This window comes from Danio rerio, chromosome 15 (assembly GCF_049306965.1).
Source record: "Danio rerio strain Tuebingen ecotype United States chromosome 15, GRCz12tu, whole genome shotgun sequence".
Taxonomy (NCBI): Eukaryota; Metazoa; Chordata; class Actinopteri; order Cypriniformes; family Danionidae; genus Danio; species Danio rerio.
In genome coordinates, this window is record NC_133190.1 from 48,824,573 (window position 1) to 48,848,801 (window position 24,229).

The window sequence follows — 24,229 nt, forward strand, 5'->3', positions numbered from 1 at the left end:
GCGGTGGTTTTTTCGGGGTTAATTATTGTGATATCCTGATTGCATCAGAGAAATACTGTAGACTGTTAGACTGTAAGGAGATATCTCTGTAGATGGATGGCATTTCATGTCACGTTCAGCTTTACAATCTTAAAATGTGAGCAAAATCAGCTGTTTTGTCATCACTTTAGACAGAGTCGTTCAAACACTAGCTCTAAAGTGACGTTGGTGAATCAGTAACGTCTTCTGCTGTTTTGATGTCAGCTGCAGATGTAAATGAATGGCGGAAGAAAGTAGTTCCTAATAAAAAGGGGTTTTTAGTCTCTCCGTGATTGATTTTCTTACTTATATACACGATTGTGCCGTCCAACTGTTGTATAAACGCAATATCACACTCGTAGCAGCGAGATATGGTTGCATATCAGCACTGGTGAGACACTAAGGCACTCGGCCTACTGTCTGTTGCGATTGGTTGACTGCGTTCAGTGCGAGACAGAGAAATGCCCACCACAGCAGTATGAAGTGGCAGAAAGTATGTAAGAGCCCAATGCAGGAATGCAATAAATCAATGCAGTTAAACACCAGCAAGCTCAGAAACGCACTTAAATCGGTAAAGGAAGAAGCACGCGTTGCGTTTTTAGCGTAGTTTTGGACACGATATGTGAACAGCCCCAAACAGATTTAACAGTTCTAGAGATACAGTACAAGCACTGATCTATAATCGATATGTGGTTACAAGCCGCGCGGGACGATTTTAACTTATGACCCACAATTAAACACAGATTTAGCAAACAACACAAAACAAGGCAACAATTTTAATCACACTTACATGTTATGATTTGGAGGAAGAAGAAACTGCTCCACATGAATTGTAAACGTTACTGACAAAGTCCCGTAGTCTCTGCTGCTCCTTCAATAGCAATCCCGCATTGCAGTGTAGGTTATCGTACCAAAAATCAGACAAATGACAGGAGCAAACACAGCACACCGTTGACTATACTGTGGTGTTGTTGTGAAAATGATCTTTAACCCTTTACTCCCCGCAGCTGCATCTCCATCTGTCAGTGATCATCATCTTCGCGTCATGATCAGTCCTGTGATCCCCCGCTACTGTGTGGAGGGAAATCGCGTGCTCAGTTTTCTGGAACTGAAACTACATATTTATGCATGTACCGTATCGACGTCGATGCGATCAAGCAAAAGATCCAAATCAAGCTTGATTCATTTATTCGACTCTGAGTCGACTTTTCCGCTAAAGAATCAATAGATTTAAACATGGTGCACTTTCAGATTTAACCCTCAGCTGGATGTTTTCAATCACTCAGAGTTGTGTTACACACGGCATGGAAGCTCATATTCAATAACCCATAATAGGGGCTCTTAAAATAAAGGCTGTTTCTCAATATGCGTTCTTGTGTCCTCGTGAAACGTCATCAACCGTCGCCAAAGTACTGCTCCAATTCTAAAGTTCACATCTTTCCAGGTACAGATGAAATTCCCGGATGTGTACTTGCTCTGCCCCTTTGGTCAAAGATGCATCAAGAGGTGACTTGTGCGAACTTGCCAAGTTCAGGAATCCCAGAATGCATTGCAGCGTAACCAGCAAGCGCTAATGGCGGAGGAGGAAACCCTCACGGTTTTAAAAATACTCCTTTACTGTGTCACAAAATAAAGTTTTAAGAGTTTTTCAGGCGAGAATGTAGTTGTTTTAAACTAGAATCGGCAGTTTATTCACAGTTTATTCTTCGACGATGTGCCTTGGCTTATGCGGACTCCGACTCCCAGCCTGCCAGCGGGAGCTCCGTCATCAGCTCCGTCATACATCTTGTGAATATCTAACTGACAGTTTTTGGTCTTATAAATCTATTATTTGTCCTCAGGTGTGTTATTTTGGCAGTGTTGTTTTGTTACCTTTTTTAATTGTCTTTAATTATGTTACCATGTTTACGCTGTTTGTCTTTGTTTACCAAATTGATTGACGTAATCTTTATTTCTTATCGTGTATGTCTTTATTAATTATTGTGTGTATAATTACCATTGTAGTTTAATAAATCTGATAATCAAGACACGTGTCAGTGTATAATCACTCATTTTAATTCACATTTATATGAATATATGTGTGCATTTCCCTAAATCAAAAATGTAGATTTATAATATTAATATAATATTAATTAAATCATTTTATTGTGAATGTACAGTAAAACTGATGAATTCATGGTGAGGTAAGTGACGGTATAAAGTACACAGCTGGTCCATTTGAAGAAGTACCCGACTTGTGTCCTCGCGTCCTCGGGAGTTTGTTCTTCCAAGTCTGAACTTGGCAAGTCTGAACTTCCAAGGACACAAGTCCGAACTTTGCGTACTTGGTATTGAGAAACAGCCTACGTGAAACTAATTAAAAAGCTGATTAAAATGATAACACACATGCTCCATATAGGGTTGTAACGGTATGAATTTTTTACGGTATGATAATCGTCTAAAACAATACCACGGTTTGACGGTTTCGCGGTATACGGTATGTTACAAATGTTACAAAATAATAGAACAGTGAAGCAAATTTGACTTTTTCCAAATAATATATTTTCAGTTACTATAAACAACACCACTTACAATGAACAAATAAAAAATAAGAAAATAAGAAATAATGTGTCAAAGTCCAAATAAAGTCCAAATAAACATGGTGCAAAGTAAAAAAATAGATATAAATATTTACTATACTATAAATAGTTACATAACGAAACTAGATTCAATATGGAACATCCTTAGGTTTTATGTGCCAGCATGGATATGGTTGTCTGTGGATATGGATTTGGATATGGTTGTCTGCAATGCAGACAAACAGCTGCACCTTCATTTGTGTCTTTTGAAAACAGCAAGAGCAGCAGTTCGTCTTTGCTGTGTCACTGTTTTCTCATGTTTCTGTGCTGCTGTGCATGCAAAAGTACTTAGTATGAGAATTATTTCATGCAAAACTTTTTTTTTTTGCGTTTTATTTAGCCGCGCATAAATGTATGCCTATCTCTCATTCCGTGTTGTTCAAAAAGCTCAGTGTTGGTCCACAAACAAAAGCGAAACCTATGCTTATTGGTTGTGATATAGCGAGTTTGAACCAATCTGGGCATGGAGGAGGGACAATGCATCAATGTATCATGTCTGGTTTGTCCGGAGACACAGTGACGAGCGTTTCTTTGTTAAATCAGCGTTGTCAAATTTTGACGATGTATCCGCACTGATTCCGGAGCCTCTGAAAGTCCGCGAATGTTATGTGATACAGCACTGGAAAGCTGAGATTCTCTTCTTTATGCCAATCTTTGAATTGTATGAATCGGATCAGCGGATCAAAAGTTATTAAACATTTAAGAGCAATACTTATTTTTAGCTGCGGGTGGCTGTCTCGGTCTTTAAGGGTTAAAACAGTTAATATGCAATTGTTCATGGTATGATAATCGTGCACGTTCAAATCGTGGTAGACCGTCATACCGGTATATTGTTACAACCCTAGCTCCTTAACACCAGTCATCAATCGGTGGATTCATTTGGGAGTGAATTTCTAAAGACTTTAAACAGAGCCGGCCCAAGGCATAAGCAAGCTAAGCGGCTGCTTAGGGCACCGTGGCCACCAGGGGGCCCCCAAGAGTGCTTGAAATTATTGTGTGACTTTCGTTTTAGTTTGTTGAGTTGTGGATTAATGGTGGGACAAAATATATGCCCATTTATACTGTTATTTCTGACAGCGATACATACTCAGGCGCCAATATATTCACCTAAATTTACAAAAGATCTGATTTAATTAATCAGTTTTCCACACTGACTGCAGCAGATAACCGCTTTAGCTACAGTACACCCAGCCGCCACCAGCTTTAAATAGATGTTTTAAGTTATTTGAACTACAAAATACAATATGATTTTTTTTTCAGCGTTAACATTTATATTCAATAAAAAATAAATGTATCTTTATTGTCACTATGTTTGACTGTTTGGCAGCGTCTTGTGCCTGAATAATAATAAAAATCAGTATGTTATTGGCTACTTCCAGCTGCTTTTGTTTCTGCCAGCCCATATTAATGTTTAGTGTCAATTATTTAGATTTGGGCAAGTAGTCATATAAAAAGTTGGATCAATAGGAAGCTGTTTCTGCAGATTAATATTTAGGATTGTCTTAAAACATATATTTTATGATGTAAGCAACACAGCTACAGCGAATAAAATCGATAATGTGTGTTTTAAATTTATAGTGTGCGAATTATCAAGGATTTACGATAATTTGTCATTGTTTGCACCAAGGGGGCCCCAAATAAAATCCTGCTTAGGGCCCCCTGAAGGCTTGGGCCGGCCCTGACTTTAAACATAGTTTGAACACGTTACCTTCGCAAGACCCACATTGGGGAATGTGTCCATATTCATGACGGTCTCCTCGCCTGAGTGTTTCTGTAACTGACCCTTCAGGATCCGCGCGGCTGTGATGGTCGTCACTCCCATACCTGCACAACAAAACAAAAAACACTAACATCCCAAACGGCATGATCTGATTGGCTGGAGCAAGTGCCAGCAGGAGGTTTCTGATACTGTGCTGAAATACCAATGCAAAACAGTACAAGGATAATCATAGTTTTTTATTTTGTTTTTTTTTTATTTAACAATATATGAAGGTTGTAGTGTAAGTCGTTCAGCTCACCGTCTCCCAGAAACAGCACGATGTTTTTGGCCACATTAGTGTTGATTTTCCGGCTCAGAGCCGAACGCAGTGTGTTTTGAGCCGACTTCCTCCAGAACTCTGGATTCTCCTCTTCAACTGAGATACACAAATAACATGTTACACTTTTTATTTTTACATTTTCATTAATTTTCCTTTAGCTTAGTCCCTTGTTTTATCAGGGGTCACAACAGCAGAACGAACCTCCAATTATTTCAGCATATGTTTTGCACAGCGGATGCCCTTTCTAGCTGCAACCCAGTACTGGGGAACATCCATACACACTCATACACTACAGACAATTTTAGCCTACCCAATTCACCTGTACTGCATGTCTTTGGACTTGTGGGGGAAACTGGAGCACCCGGAGGAAACCTATGCAAACACGAGGAGAACATGCAAACTCCACACAGAAATGCCAACTGACTCAGCTGGGGCTCGAACTAGTGACCTTCTTGCAGTGAGGCGATTGCCACCATGCTGCCCTTTTAATTTTACATTTTCATTCATTTTCCTTCAGCTTAGTCCCTTATTTATCAGGGGTCACCACTGCGGAATGAACCACTAACTATTCCAGCATATGTTTTACACCACAGATGCCCTTCCAGCTGCAGCCCAGTACTGGGGAACATCCACACACACACACACACACACACACACAGGACAATTTAGTTCATTAATTCCCCTATAGCGCATGTGTTTGGACTATGGTGGAAACCAGAGCACCCGGAGGGAAACCCGTGCAAGCCTGGGAAGCACATGCAACCCCATACAGAAATGACAACTGACCCAGCTGGTACTCGAACCAGCAACCTTCTTGCTGCGAGGCCACAGCACTACCCACTGCGCCACAGTGTCACCCTGGGTTTAGGTATTAAGCAGGGATTTCCAAACTCGGTCCTGAGGGGCCGGTGTCCTCCAGATTTTAGCTCCAACTTGCCTCAACACACCTGCAAGGATGTTTCTAGAAAGCTCAGTAAGAGCTTGATCAGCTAGCCCAGGTGTGTCTGATTGGGGTTAGACCTAAACTTTGCAGCCCAGCGGTCCACCAAGACTTGGGCACCCCTGACATTAGGGATGTAAAATAAGATCATACTTAATAAGTGTTAATACTCATTATCTTATTAAATGGCAGGTAATAATCCAGTAGGAAATGGTGTGAACTGCTACATGTACGTAAGTGTTGTGTAATTTTAAAATACATACGTTCCTGAGAAGACGACGCAGTGGCGCAGTGGGTAGCACATTCGCCTCACAGCAAGAAGGTCACTGGTTCGAGCCTCGGCTCAGTTGGCGTTTTTGTGTGGAGTTTGCATGTTCTCCCTGCGTTCGCGTGGGTTTCCTCCTGGTGCTCCGGTTTCCCCCACAGTCCAAAGACATGCGGTACAGGTGAATTGGGTAGGCTAAAAGGTGGGGGTGTTAACCTTTTTAATTATTTTATGTAATTTAACATTATATAATATATTTATCATACAATCAATATATTTATATTCAATATATATTGTAATAAAGTGTAATTTTAAATAACCCTCGTCAGTAATTTGAATCCTATGGTGCCTCAAAGCCACGATAATGTGACGCGAGTCACGTGACAGAACCCACTGAGTGATAACATTTGAGTCTTTGATGTGACATTTATACTGAGTAACGCTGTGGGTCAAAATAAGCAAGAAAGGCAGAAAAGACAAAGGTCCAGAGTTTGTCCCATACATCAGCTCATTTGTCAGATTTTTGACAGCTATGCCTTCATAAATAATGAAAATAATCCATCGAAAAAGGCTTTACGCCCAAACCCATCCTCTGTCGGCTGTTGCTTGGATTATAATCTGATGTGAGAGAAGTCTTCTGTCACTACTGTATTGTTTATAAACAAACATTTTACAGGGAACTTTTAGTTATTTTTCTAAATCTTCGATTTTATTCCTGAAATAAAAATGAGCAATAAAAAGGTGTGAAGCACCAGAAGCAGGCCATGTTAAATTAATTTGAATATATTGTGGCTATTGTTGATATCCAGGAATTTTTATACTTTTTTTTTTTTTTAACCAAAGAGGTTAAATGACAGTATAGGCTACTTTTTTTTTTTTACTTTAACAGATTGCCATTTTTCCTAATGATATATGATGTAATAAATTTGCATTTTAAAAATGAGTCTTGTTCTAGATTTTCTTTCCTGCAAATTTTTAGGAAATTTTTTTAGTACATCAAAAAGTGTGGTTGATGACATCTGACTAGCTAATACCGCAAAAAAAGGAAAGTACTGCTTAAAATGTCACTAAAATGCAGTAATTAAATCTCATAGTTAAATAGAAACTGAGGCGTATGACTGCAAAAAGGTCCACTTTTTGAGAATAAACAACCACACCTTTCACCAGGCGGGCTACGGGCCTGTCAATTGATGTTTAATGGTTGAACTTTTACATAATTGCGATTCTGATCACCAAATGCTAAATTAAATTAATTAAAAACACAGGAAAACATGCAAAAATACATGCAAATCATTCTTAAAAATGATTACAAATTTCTACATATAATAAAAGTGAACATGAAACTGACTTTCCAACTTATTACATCTAAAATAAATCAATTATCTTTAACTTTATTACAGTTTTGAGATGAAGCAATTTGAGGTGATCTAATGTTTTTATTTTCAGCGCACAATAAACTGGAAAATATAATGTACTCTTGTGATCTAACGTTTGGTATGTATTTGTAAATGTATATCTGTGTGCGTTTTTGTTTTTACCATCTGTCTGGGCTGTTTGCATTGTTTTTAATAAGAAGAAACATTTATAATGTCCATTAAATCAATTTAATCTGTTCTGCCATTGTTCTGCTATATTTCCATTGTCAAAAATTAAAACATAAACAAATGATTTGCATCCACCAAATTTATTTTTATATCTACACCACCAATTATCATATTTAAAGTTGTAAAAAAACAAACAAATAAATAAATAATTGAACAGAGGCTCACCTGATCCAGAAGTGATGGTCAGCAGAAAACAGACGACGGACACACGGACAGCAAACATGATGAGACAAAACTGTACTAAACACTGGAATAAACTGCAGAAATCATGTGTATATCACAGACTCTCGACATCTAACCCCCAGTGATGTCAACAACACCCCCACCAATTAAAAACAAAACAAAAGTTCACGGCCGCTGTACTGTAAATGAGCAATGACTGACTAAACTCTTCACGCAGGGTTGCCAAGTCCACAGTTTTCCCGCGAAATTGGGCTACGTTTAACCACGTCGCGTTTTAATATATAGGCCTATATATATTTTGCGGGTTAAAGACTTGACATAATGAAATAATAACATTTGGTTACACTGTAATATTTCACTCACCTAATTTTAATTGTGTTATTTTAGAAACTGTGCTAATTATAAAGAGATTGAGCACACTTTTGTGAGGAGGGAGAGGATGAGGGGCTGTTTATGTTGCCCTTGTAACAGATTAGCAAGACTCTCCTGGGATGTTGCTAAATAATAAATAAATGTTTTGTTTAAAATTAACTTAACTTACAAGTTTGGGGCTTACTTCCAGCCGATTTGTTCTGCATTTGCCTGCGTGAAACAGCATGCTAGCTGTGCTATCAATCTTAAATAAGCCTTTTTTTATGATAACAATGTTTATAACTACAAATATACAGTTAATAGGAAAGACAAAAACGTGTATAATGCAGACAATATGTACAATATGTCTATTTAGGAACGTGCAGTTGCTTATTTTGAGTTTTGATACTGTCGGGTTAGTTTTGTTTGCAAAAACCTGGCAACCCTGCATTTAGCAGCACTGCTCAGGTTTTGAATCTTGTTAGTGCTGGATATGAGCATATTTATTAGCATTTATGAAACAAGAGCCATAAAGCAAGATAAAATCCTGCAGATTAAGCATCAGAAGGACGTTTGCTTATATAATAAAGATAGCAAAGTCAAATACATTTATCAATCACTATCACAACAAGAACAAAGTATAAACCGAACACTTACTGTGCATCAAAAACACGATTCTGTGAAAAGCCTTGACCTTTATGTACACCTGTCCAACTGCCCCTTAATGCAAATTTCTTATCAGCGAATCACCTGGCAGCAGCTCAATGCATTTAGGCATGTAGCCATGGTGAAGACGATCTGCTGCAGTTAAAACTGAGCATCAGAATGAGGAACAAAGGGGATTTAAGTGACTTTGAACATGGCATGAATATTGGTGCCAGACCGACTGCTCTGAGTATTTCAGAAACTGCTGATCTACTAGGATTTTCACGCACAACCATCTCTAGGGTTTACAGAGAATGATCTGAAAAAAAAAGGATATATCCAGTGAGCGGCAGTTCTGTGGGCGCAAATGCCTTGTTGATGCCAGAGGTCAGAGGAGAATGGCCAGACTGGTTCCAGCAGATTGAAAGGCAACAGTAACTCAAATAAGCACTCGCTACAACCGAGGTCTGCAGAAGAGCATCTCTGAACACACAACACGTCCAACCTTGAGGCGGATGGGCTACAGCAGCAGAAGACCACAGGGGGGACCACTCAAAGGGACCATCAAAATAAAGTGTTAGCATGTATATATATATATATATAAACTGTGTAGTGTTCCTGACCCTACTATAGAAAAATTATAATGTGCATTAGTGTTTACAACTCTTTGTTAGTGAATGCTCTAGTATACTGTGGTATTAACTAGTGAACTAGAATAAATAGTGTAATAAATACTGCAGTGTACATTAGTTTTTACTACAGCTGTTTTATAAAACCTATAGTTGTAGAAAACTATAGTATGGGTCATTTGTTTATACTACTAAAGTAGTTGTGTTACCATAGCAACTATAGTATCACCACAACAGATCAATTACTATAGTTGTTGAGTTACCATAGCAACTGTGGAATCACCACAACAGATCAATTACTATAGTTGTTGTTACCATAGCGACTGTGGAATCACCACAACAGATTACTATAGTTGTTGTGTTACCATAGCGACTGTGGAATCACCACAACAGATTAATTACTATAGTTGTTGTGTTACCATAGCAACTTGGGAATCACCACAACAGATCAATTACTATAGTTGTTGTGTTACCATAGCAACTGTGAAATCACCACAGCAGATCAATTACAATTGTTGTGTTACCATAGCAACTATACAATCATCTCAACAGATCAATTACTATAGTTGTTGTTACTATAGCAACTGTAGAATCCCAACATATAAATTTTTATTGTTGTTGGGTTACCATAGCGACTGTGGAATCACCACAACAGATCAATTATTATAGTAAGTGTGTTACCATAGCAACTATACAATCACAAGAGATCAATTACAATAGTTGTGTTACCATAGCAACTATACAATCACCACAACAGATCAATTACTATAGTTAGTGTGTTACCATCGCAACTGTAGAATCCCCACAACATTTTTATTGCTGTTGGGTTACCATAGCGACTGTGGAATCACCACAACAGATCAATTATTATAGTTGTTGTGTTACCATAGCAACTACAAAATCACCACACCAGATCAATTACTATAGTTAGTGTGTTACCATCGCAACTACATAATTACCACAATAGATCAATTTAAATTACTACTTAATGTTGTTTATTTGCACTAAAACACAGTTAAGGATGAGGTGCCCTCTGGTGGCCAAGAGCTGAACTCAGATCTGCTAAACAGGAGAGACATTTCTACACTTTTGCTCCTTTAGCCGCTATATCGGTAATTTTTAGACATTTGTCAGGTTTTTGTCCTCAAACTGCTCCTGTGTGCTGCAGCAGTTTCTCCCACAGCTCCTCCAAAGCCATCTGCTGTGTTTTGATATGATTTCTGGCTCTTGTAGCAGTGAAACAACTCAAATCATTCAGTGTTGTGATATATGGAGCTGTGATGGGCTCAAAACCTGCCGGAACTACTTTTACCTGTGCGTTTATCTGCCAATAATTAAGTGAAGTTTCTCAAACTAATTTCGAGAGGAGCACGTGATAGGATTGACTACAGCTGATCCCTATCACTAATCACCAACTAGCCAATCGGATCACTCTAAATTCAACATAAATATCCAGCCTAAACTTCAATCCTCATCTTCGATTTGGAAACACCCCCCCCCCATCCATCCCTTCTCCCTCCTCCTCAGTTCAAGCGACACAGTGGCTTGGTGGCTAGCACTGTTGCCCCACAGCAAGGAGGTCGTTGGTTCAACACTAGCTGAGCCAACTGATACTCTCTGTGCGGAGTTTGCATGTTCTCCCAGTGTTCGTGTGGGTTTTCCCCGGGTACTCCGGTTTCCTCCCACACTCAAAAACCATGCAACAAAAGTTAAAGTCACAAGCACTAACTACAAATTAGCACAGCTAGTGATCTATTTTGGGAAGCTATCGAGAACTACCTGATCTCATATCCCTCCAAATGCTTACTGACCAGGCGGGAGCCTTGGGCTCATCTATCACCGAGCTCAGGGTTCTCTCCCGGGACAGCATGCCAAACTAGCTTAAATAGTCAAGCATTATCTAAGTGTGAACTCTTGAAACACCTTAGAGCAGGGGTGTCATTATATGGCTCCAACCCAAACCAAACACACCTGAACCAGCCAATCAAGCTCTTACTAGGTATACTAGGTATAACCTCCGGGTAGATGTGTTGAAGCAAGTTGGAGCTACACTCAGGACCGAGTATGGACTACCCTGCCTTAGAGTGACCATCAGCCAATCAGAATCAAGCATTCAATAAAAAAGATAATTTATGCTGAAATAATCCCCCAAAAATGCAAGAAATCGACACGTTGTGCTTTCGTTTTTTTTTTCATTGCAATGTCTTTATTATCTTTTCCAGTTTCAAATGTGAAAAGAGGCATTAATTTCTCTTAATTAAATACTTAGAGCAAAAAAAGAGAAATATTTACATAATTTCATTAAACTATAATCAATAATAACTAGAGGAGGATAATTGTACAAGCCGGGTGTGGTTAAACCGCCAAAAAAAAAAGGAAAAAAAAAAAAGCCAAAAATTAATACATGGCATTAAAGTTAGCATTTTTATTATCGAAAAAACAAACAAAACAAAAGTCATATTTACAGGACGCTCCTGAATTGCATCTCCAGGCAGCAGAAAGGCATGTAGTTTTTGTATTCTCTCATTCTCCAGCTTTTCCGTATGTTTTTTTAAACACTTTAAGAGTTTATTTCTATATATATCTTCAAGTCGTAATGATTTGTGTTTGTAAAGTCCACTACAGGCTCACGTCCTGGTCCTCCTGAAGTCTCTGCTCTCATTTTTATTTTATTTTTTTGAAGTTTTCTCCACGTACGTGATGTGTACAATGAACCGTTCGGCCAGCAGTAGCAGCAGCAGCAGCAAAAAGGTCAAAGTTTAGAGTTGCTAGCAAGTTTTTTCAGCATGTGCGTCGCCAAGAAGAGCCGCAACCAAACAACCGAAACCCGCAGCTCTGAAACAGGCGATGCAGCTTGCATTGATGTATTTAGATTTTCCATCATAGATAAAAAAACGTAGAAAAAAAGAGCTCAAATCACTCCACTAGAACTAAACAAACAAAAAAAAATAATAAGCGAAAAATAAAATGAAATAAACCGATCCTCCTCGGTCACAGCAACACGCACACAATCAGCCGCTTCACGCCAAACCAGACGAATATAAAGATCTGAAAAGGAAAAATAGAACTCTGAGCAACTTTCGCAGTTCCGTGTGATGTCATCGGCAGCGTCCGTCTCCATAGCAACAGGGTGCGAGCAGCAAATCTAACGGCTAAAAACTCCAGAAAGGTAAGGCTTGTCATCCTCTAATACTTTCATTATCGCGTTTATTCAGTTTCAGTTTCAACGGCAAATTCTCTCACGCAAAAAAATAATAGGAATAAAATAACGACGAATAAAAAAACTAAAAAGTAAAAATTCCCTGTTCAAAAATCTCCAAAATATATCGTTTTTTTCTTTTGCTCTTGGGCGGGGCCAGGGATCTAGCTGTAGTCTTATTCGTCTTCTCTCGCGCAAAAGACAAATAAAAATAAAAATAGCGACGGAAAAAAATAAACAGTAAAAATTCAGTGTTCAAAACCTCCAAAATATATGTTTTCTTTCACTCCTCATGTCAATCATTCACTGTAGTGGGTGGGGCCAGGGTTCTAGCTGTTATCTGATTCGTCCTCTTTTGCACAACAAAAAAATACAAATAAAAAAACTGCCAAAATTCACTGTATTCGAAAATTTGCTATGTATATATATTTTTTTCTTTCTTGCGGTCTGCATGTCAATCATTCTGTGTAGAGGGCGGGGCTAGGGATCTAGTTGTTGTCTGATTTGCCGTCTTTTGCGCAACAAAAAAATACGAAAAAATAACCCTCATCAAAAATTCACTGTATTTAAAAATTTCCTACATATATATATTTTTTCTTTTGCTCGTCATATAAATCATTCTGTGTAGTAGGCGGGGCCAGGGATCTAGCAGTTATCTGATTCGACATCTTTTGTACAACAAAAAAATAAGAAAAAAAAAAACCTGCAAAAACTTGCTATATAATTTTTTTCTTTCGCTCTTCATGTCAATCATTCTTTGTAGTGGGCGGGGCTAGGGATCTAATTGTTGTCTGATTCGTCTTCTTTTGCGTAACAAATTAAAAAAAAAACCCTCATCAAAAGTTCACTGTATTTGAAAATTCCCATATTTAAATTTTTTTCTTTTGCTCGTCATGTTAATCATTCTGTGTAGTGGGCGGGGCCAGGGATCTAGCGATTATCTGATAAGTCTTCTTTTGCACAACAAAAAAATTTGGGAAAAAAAGTCAGCAAAAATAACTGTATTCGAAAATTTCCCATAAATATATATATTTACTCTTCATGTCAATCATTCTTTGTAGTGGGAGGGGCTAGGGATCTAGTTGTCTGATTCGTCTTCTTTTGCGCAAAAAAATACAAAAAAATAAAAACACGAAAAATTTACTGTATTGCCATATGTATTTGCTATATGTATATTTTTCTTTTTTTTTCTATTAATCATTCTGTATAGTGGGCCGGGCCAGGGATCACATATATCTAAATATTTTTTCTTTTGCTCTTCATGTCAAACATTGTGTAGTGGGCGGGGCCAGGGATCTAGCTGTTATCTGATTCGTTTTTCTTATACGCAACAAAAAAATAAAAAAACTCAGCAAAAATTCACAGTTTGAAAATGTTCATACACATATATATATATGGGAAATTTTCAAACAGTGAATATATTTATAATTTATTTGTATTCTTTTTCGCTCCATGTCAATCATTATGTGTAGTGGGCGGGGCCAGAGACCTAGCTGTCTTTTGATTCGTTGTCTTTTGTGCAACAAAAAAAATATGAATAAAAACTGGAAAAATTCACCATATTTGAAAATCTCTCATATATATGTATATATATATATATATATATATATATATATATATATATATATATATATATATATATATATATATATATATATATATATATTTTCTTTTGCTCTTCGTGCTAATTATTCTGTGTAGTGGGCGGGTAAAGGGATCTAGCTGTTATATGATTCGTCTTCTGTTGCGCAAAAATAATATACAACTACAAAAAAATAAAAATAAAACAGTAAAAAGTCACCGTGTGCGAAAATCTCTCAAATATATATACTTTTATCTTACATTTTTTCTTTCACTACTCGTACCAATCATTGTGTAGTGGGCGGGGCCAGCGATCTAGCAGTTGTTTGATTTGTTTTCTCTCGCGCAAAAGTAATAATAATAATAATAATTACAACAACGAAAAAAAAAACAGTAAAAATTCACCGTGTTCATAAATCTCTCAAGAATATATTTTTTTCTTTTCTTTTTTTTTCCTTTCACTCCTCATGTCAATCATTCTGCGTAGTGGGCAGGGCCAGGGATCTAGCAGTTGTCTGATTCGTCTTCTCTCGCGCAAAAAAAAAACAAAACATAAAAAAAAAAAATCACCATGTTCGAAAATCTCCCAAATATATAGATTTTTTTCTTTTTCTTTTTTTTTTCCTTTCACTCCACATGTCAATCATTCTCCCTAGTGGGCGGGGTTAATGGGGTCTAGCTGTTGTCTGATTCGTCCTCGGCTTCGCGCAGCCAGGTGAAGAAGGCGGTGACTGATTTGAGGGCGACGCCTTTGCCCTGTTGCTCCGCAGGATCTTTACTCGACTCCCAGCGGTAAAAACCCTCCTCTTTTATCACGTCCTCATCATACAAGACATCGAAGAACATTCGCAGCAGATCTGCAGAGACAAGTTAAACACACCTATTAGTTTACAATCAATGTAATTACAAAAAAAAAAAACGTGCGCTCCGCCAGCCAGTGTTTACACCACTGCATTAATATCACTAAGTAAGTGCATAGTGCAGAAGTGTATACGAGCATATTGTGTAAGTGCATAGTGTATAAGTTAATAAGTGTATAAGGATATTTGTGCAAGAGTCCGTATGTGCATAAGTGTATATTGTGTAGTGCACTCACTGGGCGGCTGCTCCATCTGCACCATCAGTGCCTGTAGAGCGTAGAGCGCCTGCAGCTCCTTCTGCTCGTCTTTAATGTAGCGCTGCAGCAGCTTCGCCCGCTGGCTCATCTCTTTAGTGTCCACTTTATACGGATTGTCACCTTGGAAATCAACATAAGCATCACTGCGTTAATTCAAGGGGTCAGGAACAGCATTTAGGAACACTTAAAACAACACTTCTGTTTAGCTGACACAGAGATTCCCAAATTAAGATTCATAATTGGTTCAGATTTTGATTAAAGATTACCAAAACAATGGTCATTTTTTCATCAATTGTTCACATTATGCCTAACAATGTGCTTCATATGGCAAATTTGGATTCCATGCAAACTTTAAACATGTTAAGAGCGACTCACAGATGATGGAGGACTGGCAGACGGAGGTCATCAGCACGCGCACAAGCATGTTAGACGTGGCCTGCTGCTCGTCCAGATTAGCCTGAACGGAAAGCCAAAAAACACATCAAATCTGTAGCTTTTACTTCTGGATTCAATCAGAAAAAGTCTCTTGTGCAATTGAAAAATGTTTGCATTGAAAGTCTCTCTTGATGATGACAAATCCAAATGTGGAGAAATATATAGAGATCAGGTAAGGCAGACTTGGTCCTGGAGGGCCGGTATCCTGCAGAGTTTAGCTCCAACTTGCCTCAACACACCTGCAAGGATGTTTCTTGAAAGCTTAGTAAGAGCTTGATTAGCTAGCCCAGGTGTGTCTGATTTGGGGTTGGAACTAAACATTGCAGGACACCGGCCCTTCAGAACCGAGCTTGAGCATGCCTGAGGTAATGTCTTGAAGGGATACAGCTGTGGATACTCGCATTACTATAGCATAATTCATGTGACACAGCACAACATATATTTACATCACTGTGAGGGTTGGGTTTAGGGTTTGGGTAGGGGTTGACATTAATAAAATACAATTTTACCAGGTAATTTAATAAACAATATGAATAATACTAGGCTCTTTTAAATGACTGTGATGGTTAGATTAAGGGTTTGGATAACGGTAGATGTAAATAAAATGCAATTTAATGAGTCATTTAATAAATAATATAAACATTATTCAGTATACTTACTGTTTTTACATTAATGTAAGTGTTGGGGTAGGGGTTGACATTAATAAAATACAACTTTAATAGGTAATTTAATAAATAATATGGATAATACTAGGCTCTTTTAAATGACTGTGATGGTTAGATGTAGGGTTTGGGTAACGGTAGATGTTAATAAAATGCAATTTAATGAGTCATTTAATAAATAATATGAACAATATTCAGTATAATCACTGTTTTTTATTACTGTAAGTGTTGGGGTAAGGGTAGACGTTAATATAACACAACTAATAAATAATATGAATAATACTAAGCAAAATTATTCTTAAATGACTGTGATGGTTGGATATAGGGGTTGGGGTAAAGGTAGATGCTAATAAGATACAATTTGTTGAGTAATTTACTAAAGAGTATGAATAATTCTCGTTGACTTCAGGCTGCAGCTGTATCTCTTCTAGCAGCACCCACTGTCAGAGATGAGAGGTTTGTTCTGGTACCTCGAGCCAGTCCAGGATCCTCTGGTTATCTGCTTTCTCCTGCAGGAGGCGCTCCAGCTCTGCAGAGATCTGTGCGGGACTCAGAGACGACTTACTGCCCTCAAACACAGACTCCTCGCCCAGAACTGTGAACTCCACAGCCTACACACACACAAACACACCACACACACAAACACAACACACACACGCACACACACGCACACGCACACATGCGCACACGCACACACGCACACACACACACACACACAAACACACCACGCACACGCACACGCGCGCACACGCACACACGCACACACACACACACACACACACACAAAGAAATAGAAACAAACATGCGCACACATGGATGCAAACACACCCCAAGGGCATACAACACACACAAACATGCACAATGCGCACACACATTCACCCAATCAAATACACACAGTAATAAATGCGTGTACACAAATTAACAACACACACAGTCATGCATGCGCACACACACATTCACACAAACATGCATTAACGCACACGCATGCAAACACACAAATCCATACACATGCACAATGCATATGCCAAAAAAGTGCACACATATGCACACAAATACAAACACACACAAAGAAAATGCAGACGCACAAACACACACATAACAAAATAATGCATGCACACACAAACAAACACAAATTCATACACACACATGCAAACACACACAAACCAAATTTATGCACACACACACACACACACACACACACACACACACACACACACACACACACCATATAAGAGCATTAATTACAGAAAATAATCAATAATCAATAACTCTGATCAATAATCAATAGGTCTGACCTGCTCGGTGACGAACTTGTTGACGTCCTGGTCATCAGGCAGAAACTCTCTCCAGTTCAGTCCAGCTTCTCTCCACATCACACCGGCCTTCTTATGACTCTGACCATCACAGAACACACACACATTTCACATTCACTACTGCCCATTAACACCGCTTCATACGCAATGCAGTGCTTATGACAATATGTATGATGTGGACAAAATTAAAAGCCTATGGTGTCACAAAACACAGTGTTTAAGCTAATACCTCTTCATAATTTATATGAGTGCATTAGTACTGGGATGCAGACTCCGTTTGTTTTAGTTTTTAATCTGTTTTCTAAAGCAACATTCTTATATTGAAAAACTTCAAGCATTCAGAACACAAAGCAACCATTATTCCTTATTAAAGGTCCTGAGAAGTGCTTTGAAATGGGCTTTTTTTATTCGATGTTTGACGTAATCTCAAACAAAACATGAAGAGTGGGCGGGGCATATAGTAGCTCCTCCCATATTTGATTAAATAGCCAATAGCGTTTTTTTATCATCACAGCTCTGCTAGTGAGAGTAGTTGAGCTCAAGCGCATCAAATGAAAAGCCAATGAGAAGAAAGGGGCGGGGCTTGTCAGATACTAGAGAGCATTTGATTTGTCAGAAGATTTGATGGTAACCTGAAGTATGAGGTGACCGCAAAAAAATTTTTTAATGCATTTAGACAAGCTGCAAGCTTTAGATGTTCAGTTTTATATTTTCTAAATGCAATTTGCCTCTGTTTTGGAGCACACTAGCTCATAGATATCCTTAAAGGGCACCTATTTATCTCCACTTTCAAGATGTCTCTGGTGTCTCCAGAATGTGTCTGTAAAGTTCCAGCTCAAAACACCCATTAGATTATTTATTAGACCTTTCTGAATCTGGGAAATTTGATCTGTTAGGACATTGTAGCTGTTTTTGTTGCCTGTGCCTTTAATGCAAATGAGCTGGTTTTCCCCACCCACCATTCCCACATGCCTGTCAGAGCCTGTCATAAGCTGCGTCCAAAATGGCACACTATACACTCATATACTTTGTACTTATGCACTTACACACTCAACAGGATAGTGTATGTATGTAGTGTCGTCCCAAATGCCACACTAATGTTTTTTTTTACTAAGCAGAAATTTAAACCATTTCCCTGATGATGTTTGACGGTTGCCAAATCAGTGAAATAAACGACTGAATGATCAAATATTACCTGCCGTGAGTATATCTGCATTCACCATCGGGAGGCGCTATAATCACTCTCGTAGGAGAATTTTGCTTTCACCATCCAAAATAAATAAAGTTATCCAACATGTGCGCCCGATAGCTCCGCCCCTTTTGCTACATAAGCAAACCTGCGGTCGTTGAGTGCGTGAAGTGTCCATCATCACACACTTCATTTTATCGGCTGAATGAGTGCATCATCCGGGTAATTAAAGTGCTCTTATTATTTTAAGAGTTTTCAGTGTGAACACACTACTTACACTATTTATACTACAAAATGCCGTAGAATAGTGCATAAGTATGCGATTTGGGACGCAGCTATAGAGATCTCTCTGTATTGCTCTGATGCATGTATCCTTCATGTAGATAAACAGCACAGTGACAGACAAGAATGAAGCGGATCTCCCTTACTAAAGTAACAACTTTCCCAATGGCTATTTGATATATTTGTTGTGGAGTTAATTCAAGCCTTTCTGCAACGATGAGTCACACACAATGTCAATATAAAGTTTGTGCACTCACACACAAACACGTTTGCACTGTTTTTGCACAGCAAATGTGACAGGATACAGGTTAATGTCCACTGCTGTATGGACAACTGTTATATTAATGTACAGAATTAACCTGGTTTGACGTCCACAAACCGGAACTGAAGCGTCTTCTGTTTTAATTGTACTGACATGTGGCGGTGGTGATGAATTACAGTGATTTTACTGTATTTATGACAAGCATGCTCTGTTTTAATCTTGTGAAACTCATTCTCAAGGTGCTGATGATCACAGAGAGCTGAACAGATCTTTTAATCGCAGCTGCTTTGTGCATGTCCTGTCTTATTTATTTGATTATACGCGTTACTATGTAGACTAGGGTTGGGTTGATTGACGATGCCATCGTCCATCGCCGATGGCCAATAGACAACACGATGTTGAGCCGAAATCGGTGATTCTCCGCCCCGCCCCTGTCGCAAACCTGCTAGTGGAAAATACACACTCAGGCCCCGTTTACACTAATACGTCTTGGTGTAAAAATGTCATTTAAGAACGAAAATGATCCACACCGTGGTTACGTTTCTGAAAAGCCCTACGTCTGCTGAAAACGCACATCACGTGACCACACACACACGCACTGATATGCTCTCCTCTAAGCTTCAGGGAGAGCAGTGCATGTCGGACAGTTTATCAAGGGTGTACCGCTGGATCGTGTCTCCCTATAGTTGTTCAACGTGATATTCAGACATCCCGAGTCTCCCGGAAGTTCCGGGAGTCTCTATGCATTTGCGGGACTCATAATAAGTGAGTCATAATCTCTCGAAAATGGCGCGTCTCCCTCCCGGTCCTCAAATAAGTCGCGCACCCTTCACACCCCCGCATCCCTCCTCGCTCTTCTGATACATCGCGCGCACTCTGTCAACACCCCCTCCTCACATGATGATGATGATGGCATCGTCCATCGCGATGTTTCACTTTAGACATCGTACGATGCCAAATTGGTCGACATCGCCCAACCCTAATGTAGACATGTTAATACGCAGCTGTCAATCAATTCAGTGGGAGGGGGAAACCACACTCCTACATCACGCTGTGGTGGGCCTCAAAATTGATTTGGATCCTATTTTAACATCAGGAAATTTGATAAAAAAAAGAGACTTATTGCGTTTCTATCACTCCAGTATGACTGTAGACACACTTTACCTACACACAGTTCTGTCGAAATTTTTCGTATTTTCATCATAGGTGCCCTTTAAAACTCACATACAGACACTAACATCTAAAAAACTTTATTTCAATTTCATTTTTATAAATAAGAGGTTTGCACATGGCGAACAGCTGAATGACAGTGTGTTAATTCCTACCATTCCTTTGCAGAGCTGCTTGAGGATCTCCACCAGCAGGACTCCAGCTTTCCCCAGCGGCAGCAGAGGTTTGCTCAGCTCCCTGCAGAACAGCACACGCTCAATAACACACAATGAAAGCTCTTTTCCAATGGGGTTTTTGTACAAAACATCATGCAAAATTTCTATCATAGGACTCATTTCTATTTCTGTCTCATTGCAGCAGAACAACAACATAAACTGTGCCGGCAGCTAGCTCTCTGCAACTCTCACATGGTCGCCCACTGAAGCTAAGCAGGGCTGCGCCCGGTCAGTACCTGGATGGGAGACCACATGGGAGAGCTAGGTTGCTGCCAGAAGTGGTGTTAGTGAGGCCAGCAGGGGGCGCCCAACCTGCGGTCTGTGTGGGTCCTAATGCCCCAGTATAGTGACGGGGACTCTATACTGCTCAGTGAGCGCCGCCTTTCGGATGAGACGTTAAACCGAGTTCCTGACTCTCTGTGGTCGTTAAAAATCCCAGGATGTCCTTCGAAAAAGAGTAGGGGTTTAACCCCGGCATCCTGGCCAAATCTGCCCACTGGCCTCTGTCCATCATGGCCTCCTAACCCTCCCCATATCATAATTGGCTACATCAATCTGTCTCCTCTCCACTAATCAGCTGGTGTGTGGTCTGGCGCAAAATGGCTGCCGTCGCGTCATCCAGGTGGATGCTGCGCACTGGTGGTGGATGAGGAGATTTACCAAATAATTAAATTATAAACTAACATGGCAATGATGGCCTCAGGTACTGATTATGGGCTTTATTCAGTGTTAAATGCTGTGTTTAAATACATTTTACATGGCATTTATTGCTATACTACTGAAAGCAGCAGCAGATAGTTCACCTCAGATGTTAAAAATTAAATAACTAGCTGACGGTTTGACAATGAACGAGTCAACATGAGACACTCAGCAGCCTATTAATACTGTTAAAAAGCTTTAATGTGTGTTAATTACATTAAAAGCCTTTACCATTTAGTTTGGAGTGCAGTAGCTGGAGTTTTAATGTTTATATCACCTCACATTTGGTGCAGACAGACAAATTGCTTGTCACTAGAATCTTGTAAACGTATATATTGCAAAGATTAATCCCGATTAATTGCATTCAAAGTACATAAGATATGTGTGTGTGTATTATATATTACGTATGTATATGTAATAGACACAGTTGCAAAATAACTATACAAAACTTTTTATTTTTTTAAAGCAGTTATTTAAATGTATCATTTGTTTCGCATGCATACATGTTTTGATTTAATTAAATTAAAGTTCATTTATACAGCACTTTTCACATTAATTTTTGTCACAAAAGCATTACAATCAAAATCTAAAAAGTTAAGGTCATTAGTTATCATTACTTTGTTGGTAACACTTTACAATAAGGTGCATTAGTTAAAGTATTTACTAACATAAACAACACATGTACAGCATTTATTAACCATAATTAAACATTTATTAATGCATTATTAACATCCAACTCTGTGCTTGTTAACATTAGTTAATGCACCATGAGTTAACATGAACTAACAATGAACTACTGTATTTTCATTAACTAATGTTAACTAACATGAACAAACACTGTAGTAAATGTATTGTTCATTGTTTGTTCATGTTAGTAAATGCGTTATTTAACATTAACTAATGAACCTTATTGTAAAGTGTGACCACTTTATTAGTTACTAATAACTTTAATTAACTAGTAACTTTTAACAATTAAAGTTATTATATACAAGCATAGGTGACCTGCAGTTATATAGTGAATAGGTGATATCTATGTGTGTAGATGTTCAATGAAGTGTATTTTATCAGCATGTATTTACAGTTGAAGTCAGAATTATTCGATCTCCAGTTTATTTTTCCCCCAATTTCTGTTCAATGGAGAGCAGATTTAATAATAATAATAAAAAAATAATAATAATATATATATATATATCAGGGCTCGAAATTGACTATTTTACTTGGTAGCACCGGTGCTCCCAATTTCAAAAATTTAGGAGCACCAGAAAAAATTTAGGAGCACCCACCAAAAATGATTGAGCACCGCTGCAAATTGTATTTTAAGGGACTTATTGTATTTTAAAACAACATCAATTAGGACTAACAAAAACCAGAAACTAACTAATTAATGCTGAGATGACATTGATATTTGTGTGCAATAATTCCAAAATGTGTATGTCTAATAATTATAGAATATTAATGATGATGAAAATGACAATAATAGTAACTATGAATTACATTTCTCATCATCATGCTGCCTTGAATGTGCATGAATGAAAGTTATCTGCTATAAAAAGTCTTTTATGAAAAATAATTGTATAGTTTGCATCAAACAAAAATGAAGCATTGCAGTAAGAAATACTTATTTTGTACTGCTGTTTATATATGCATGTCAGTTTAATAAATAATATTTCTGCTACAAAACAAACAAAAGATTAAAATTAATAATTAAATTCAAGGCTGAAAGCTGCAAAACAGTCATCAGTAACTAAATAAAAAATAATATACACCTCAAGAAAGAATAGGCAAAAGAAAGTAAACTCACTTCTATCACTCTTTAAAAGTTTTGGTTTCAGTTTGTGTCAATTTAAATGTTCAGTTTGAGCTGATTTTCATTTTTCTGTGTTTGTGGAAAAGCAGGCGAGTCAGCCGACCCAATTCATGAGCAGGTTGAGCACCGGCGCAATACCGCTGTTTGTTATGAGACGCAGTTTCAGTGTAAACTTAGTAAAGGCGAGCTTCTTTGGCGATGATACAGTATTAGATTTGACTTTTAGCGGACATTTGCGCTGAACACGCAGTGAATGCAACGCATCGAGATTCGGCCACCTTCTCCGAAAAGCACATACTTGATTGATCTCAGCTGGCGGATCATTATTCACCACGTGTCATGATCGCTCTCATCTGCGCCTCAACTTTAGGTGGGGTTTGCACTTTGCAAACTTGTGTGCTTTAAGTTTTCACTCTTTAGCCGTTTGCATTTCCCCATGGTCATAAAGCTCCCTCCCTGTCATTTAACAGTGGAAAGCCTTGAGTGATTGACAGCTAATATAAACCAATAGAGCGGCAGGGAAGAGCGATTCAGCACGTTTTTAGATAAAAATCAAAACAGATCGCACTAATGCGCCCAAATATATTATGAGGTCGCATCGATTTATTTTCGGGCGCATATGCGACCAAAATGGTCGCAATTTCGAGCCCTGCATATATATAAATATTTTCTCAAATATACGCATGCTTGTGTATTTTTATATTAATATACACGTTTATTTTGGATGCAAACATTTTTTGCCCAGCACTTAAATGGATAAAAACGTTATTTGTCTGATGTCAGCAGCATCAATGGTTCACATCAACTTAAGGGTGAATTTAAATCGTCAGCCAGTCAGATCACGCCATGCAAATACCCTAGAGCAGATGCTAGCCAATCAGATTTAAGCAACACTGGAAAAGTAATGTTGTTGTGTCCAAAACCTCCTACTACTCAGTTGTAGTAGTAGTGGCAGTACTACATCAGTTTCGTCGCTTCACTCCCATTCATGAATTCTCTCATGGGG

At 38.5% G+C, this 24,229-nt stretch overlaps 2 protein-coding genes and 1 long non-coding RNA gene across 11 annotated transcripts in view; 1 reads left to right on the forward strand and 2 right to left on the reverse strand.

The window, feature by feature from the left end:
- alp3 (alkaline phosphatase 3) overlaps positions 1-24,229 on the reverse strand; it is a 141,259-nt gene that overhangs the window by 14,734 nt on the left and 102,296 nt on the right. The window contains exons 2-4 of one of the 2 annotated variants that reach the window (XM_073922652.1): positions 7,650-7,731; positions 4,655-4,771; positions 4,345-4,460 (exon numbers count right to left, since the gene is read on the reverse strand). In XM_073922652.1, coding sequence (XP_073778753.1) covers positions 4,345-4,460; positions 4,655-4,771; positions 7,650-7,731 — 315 coding nt within the window. 2 annotated transcript variants of the gene reach the window in all.
- The window catches only part of eif4g1b (eukaryotic translation initiation factor 4 gamma, 1b), an 89,736-nt gene continuing 79,044 nt past the window's right edge, over positions 13,538-24,229 (reverse strand). For all 8 annotated transcript variants that reach the window (XM_073924125.1, XM_073924127.1, XM_073924122.1 and 5 more), the window contains 6 exons: positions 20,658-20,739; positions 17,582-17,680; positions 16,757-16,897; positions 15,565-15,646; positions 15,169-15,309; positions 13,538-14,929 (listed from right to left, as the gene is read on the reverse strand). In XM_073924125.1, coding sequence (XP_073780226.1) covers positions 14,748-14,929; positions 15,169-15,309; positions 15,565-15,646; positions 16,757-16,897; positions 17,582-17,680; positions 20,658-20,739 — 727 coding nt within the window. In that variant the 3' untranslated portion in view covers positions 13,538-14,747. The remainder of the gene's footprint in view (positions 14,930-15,168; positions 15,310-15,564; positions 15,647-16,756; positions 16,898-17,581; positions 17,681-20,657; positions 20,740-24,229) is intronic.
- On the forward strand, positions 14,527-17,474 carry LOC141377943 (uncharacterized). The gene is made up of 2 exons (XR_012391135.1): positions 14,527-16,136; positions 16,347-17,474. It is a non-coding gene; the product is annotated as an uncharacterized lncRNA (long non-coding RNA).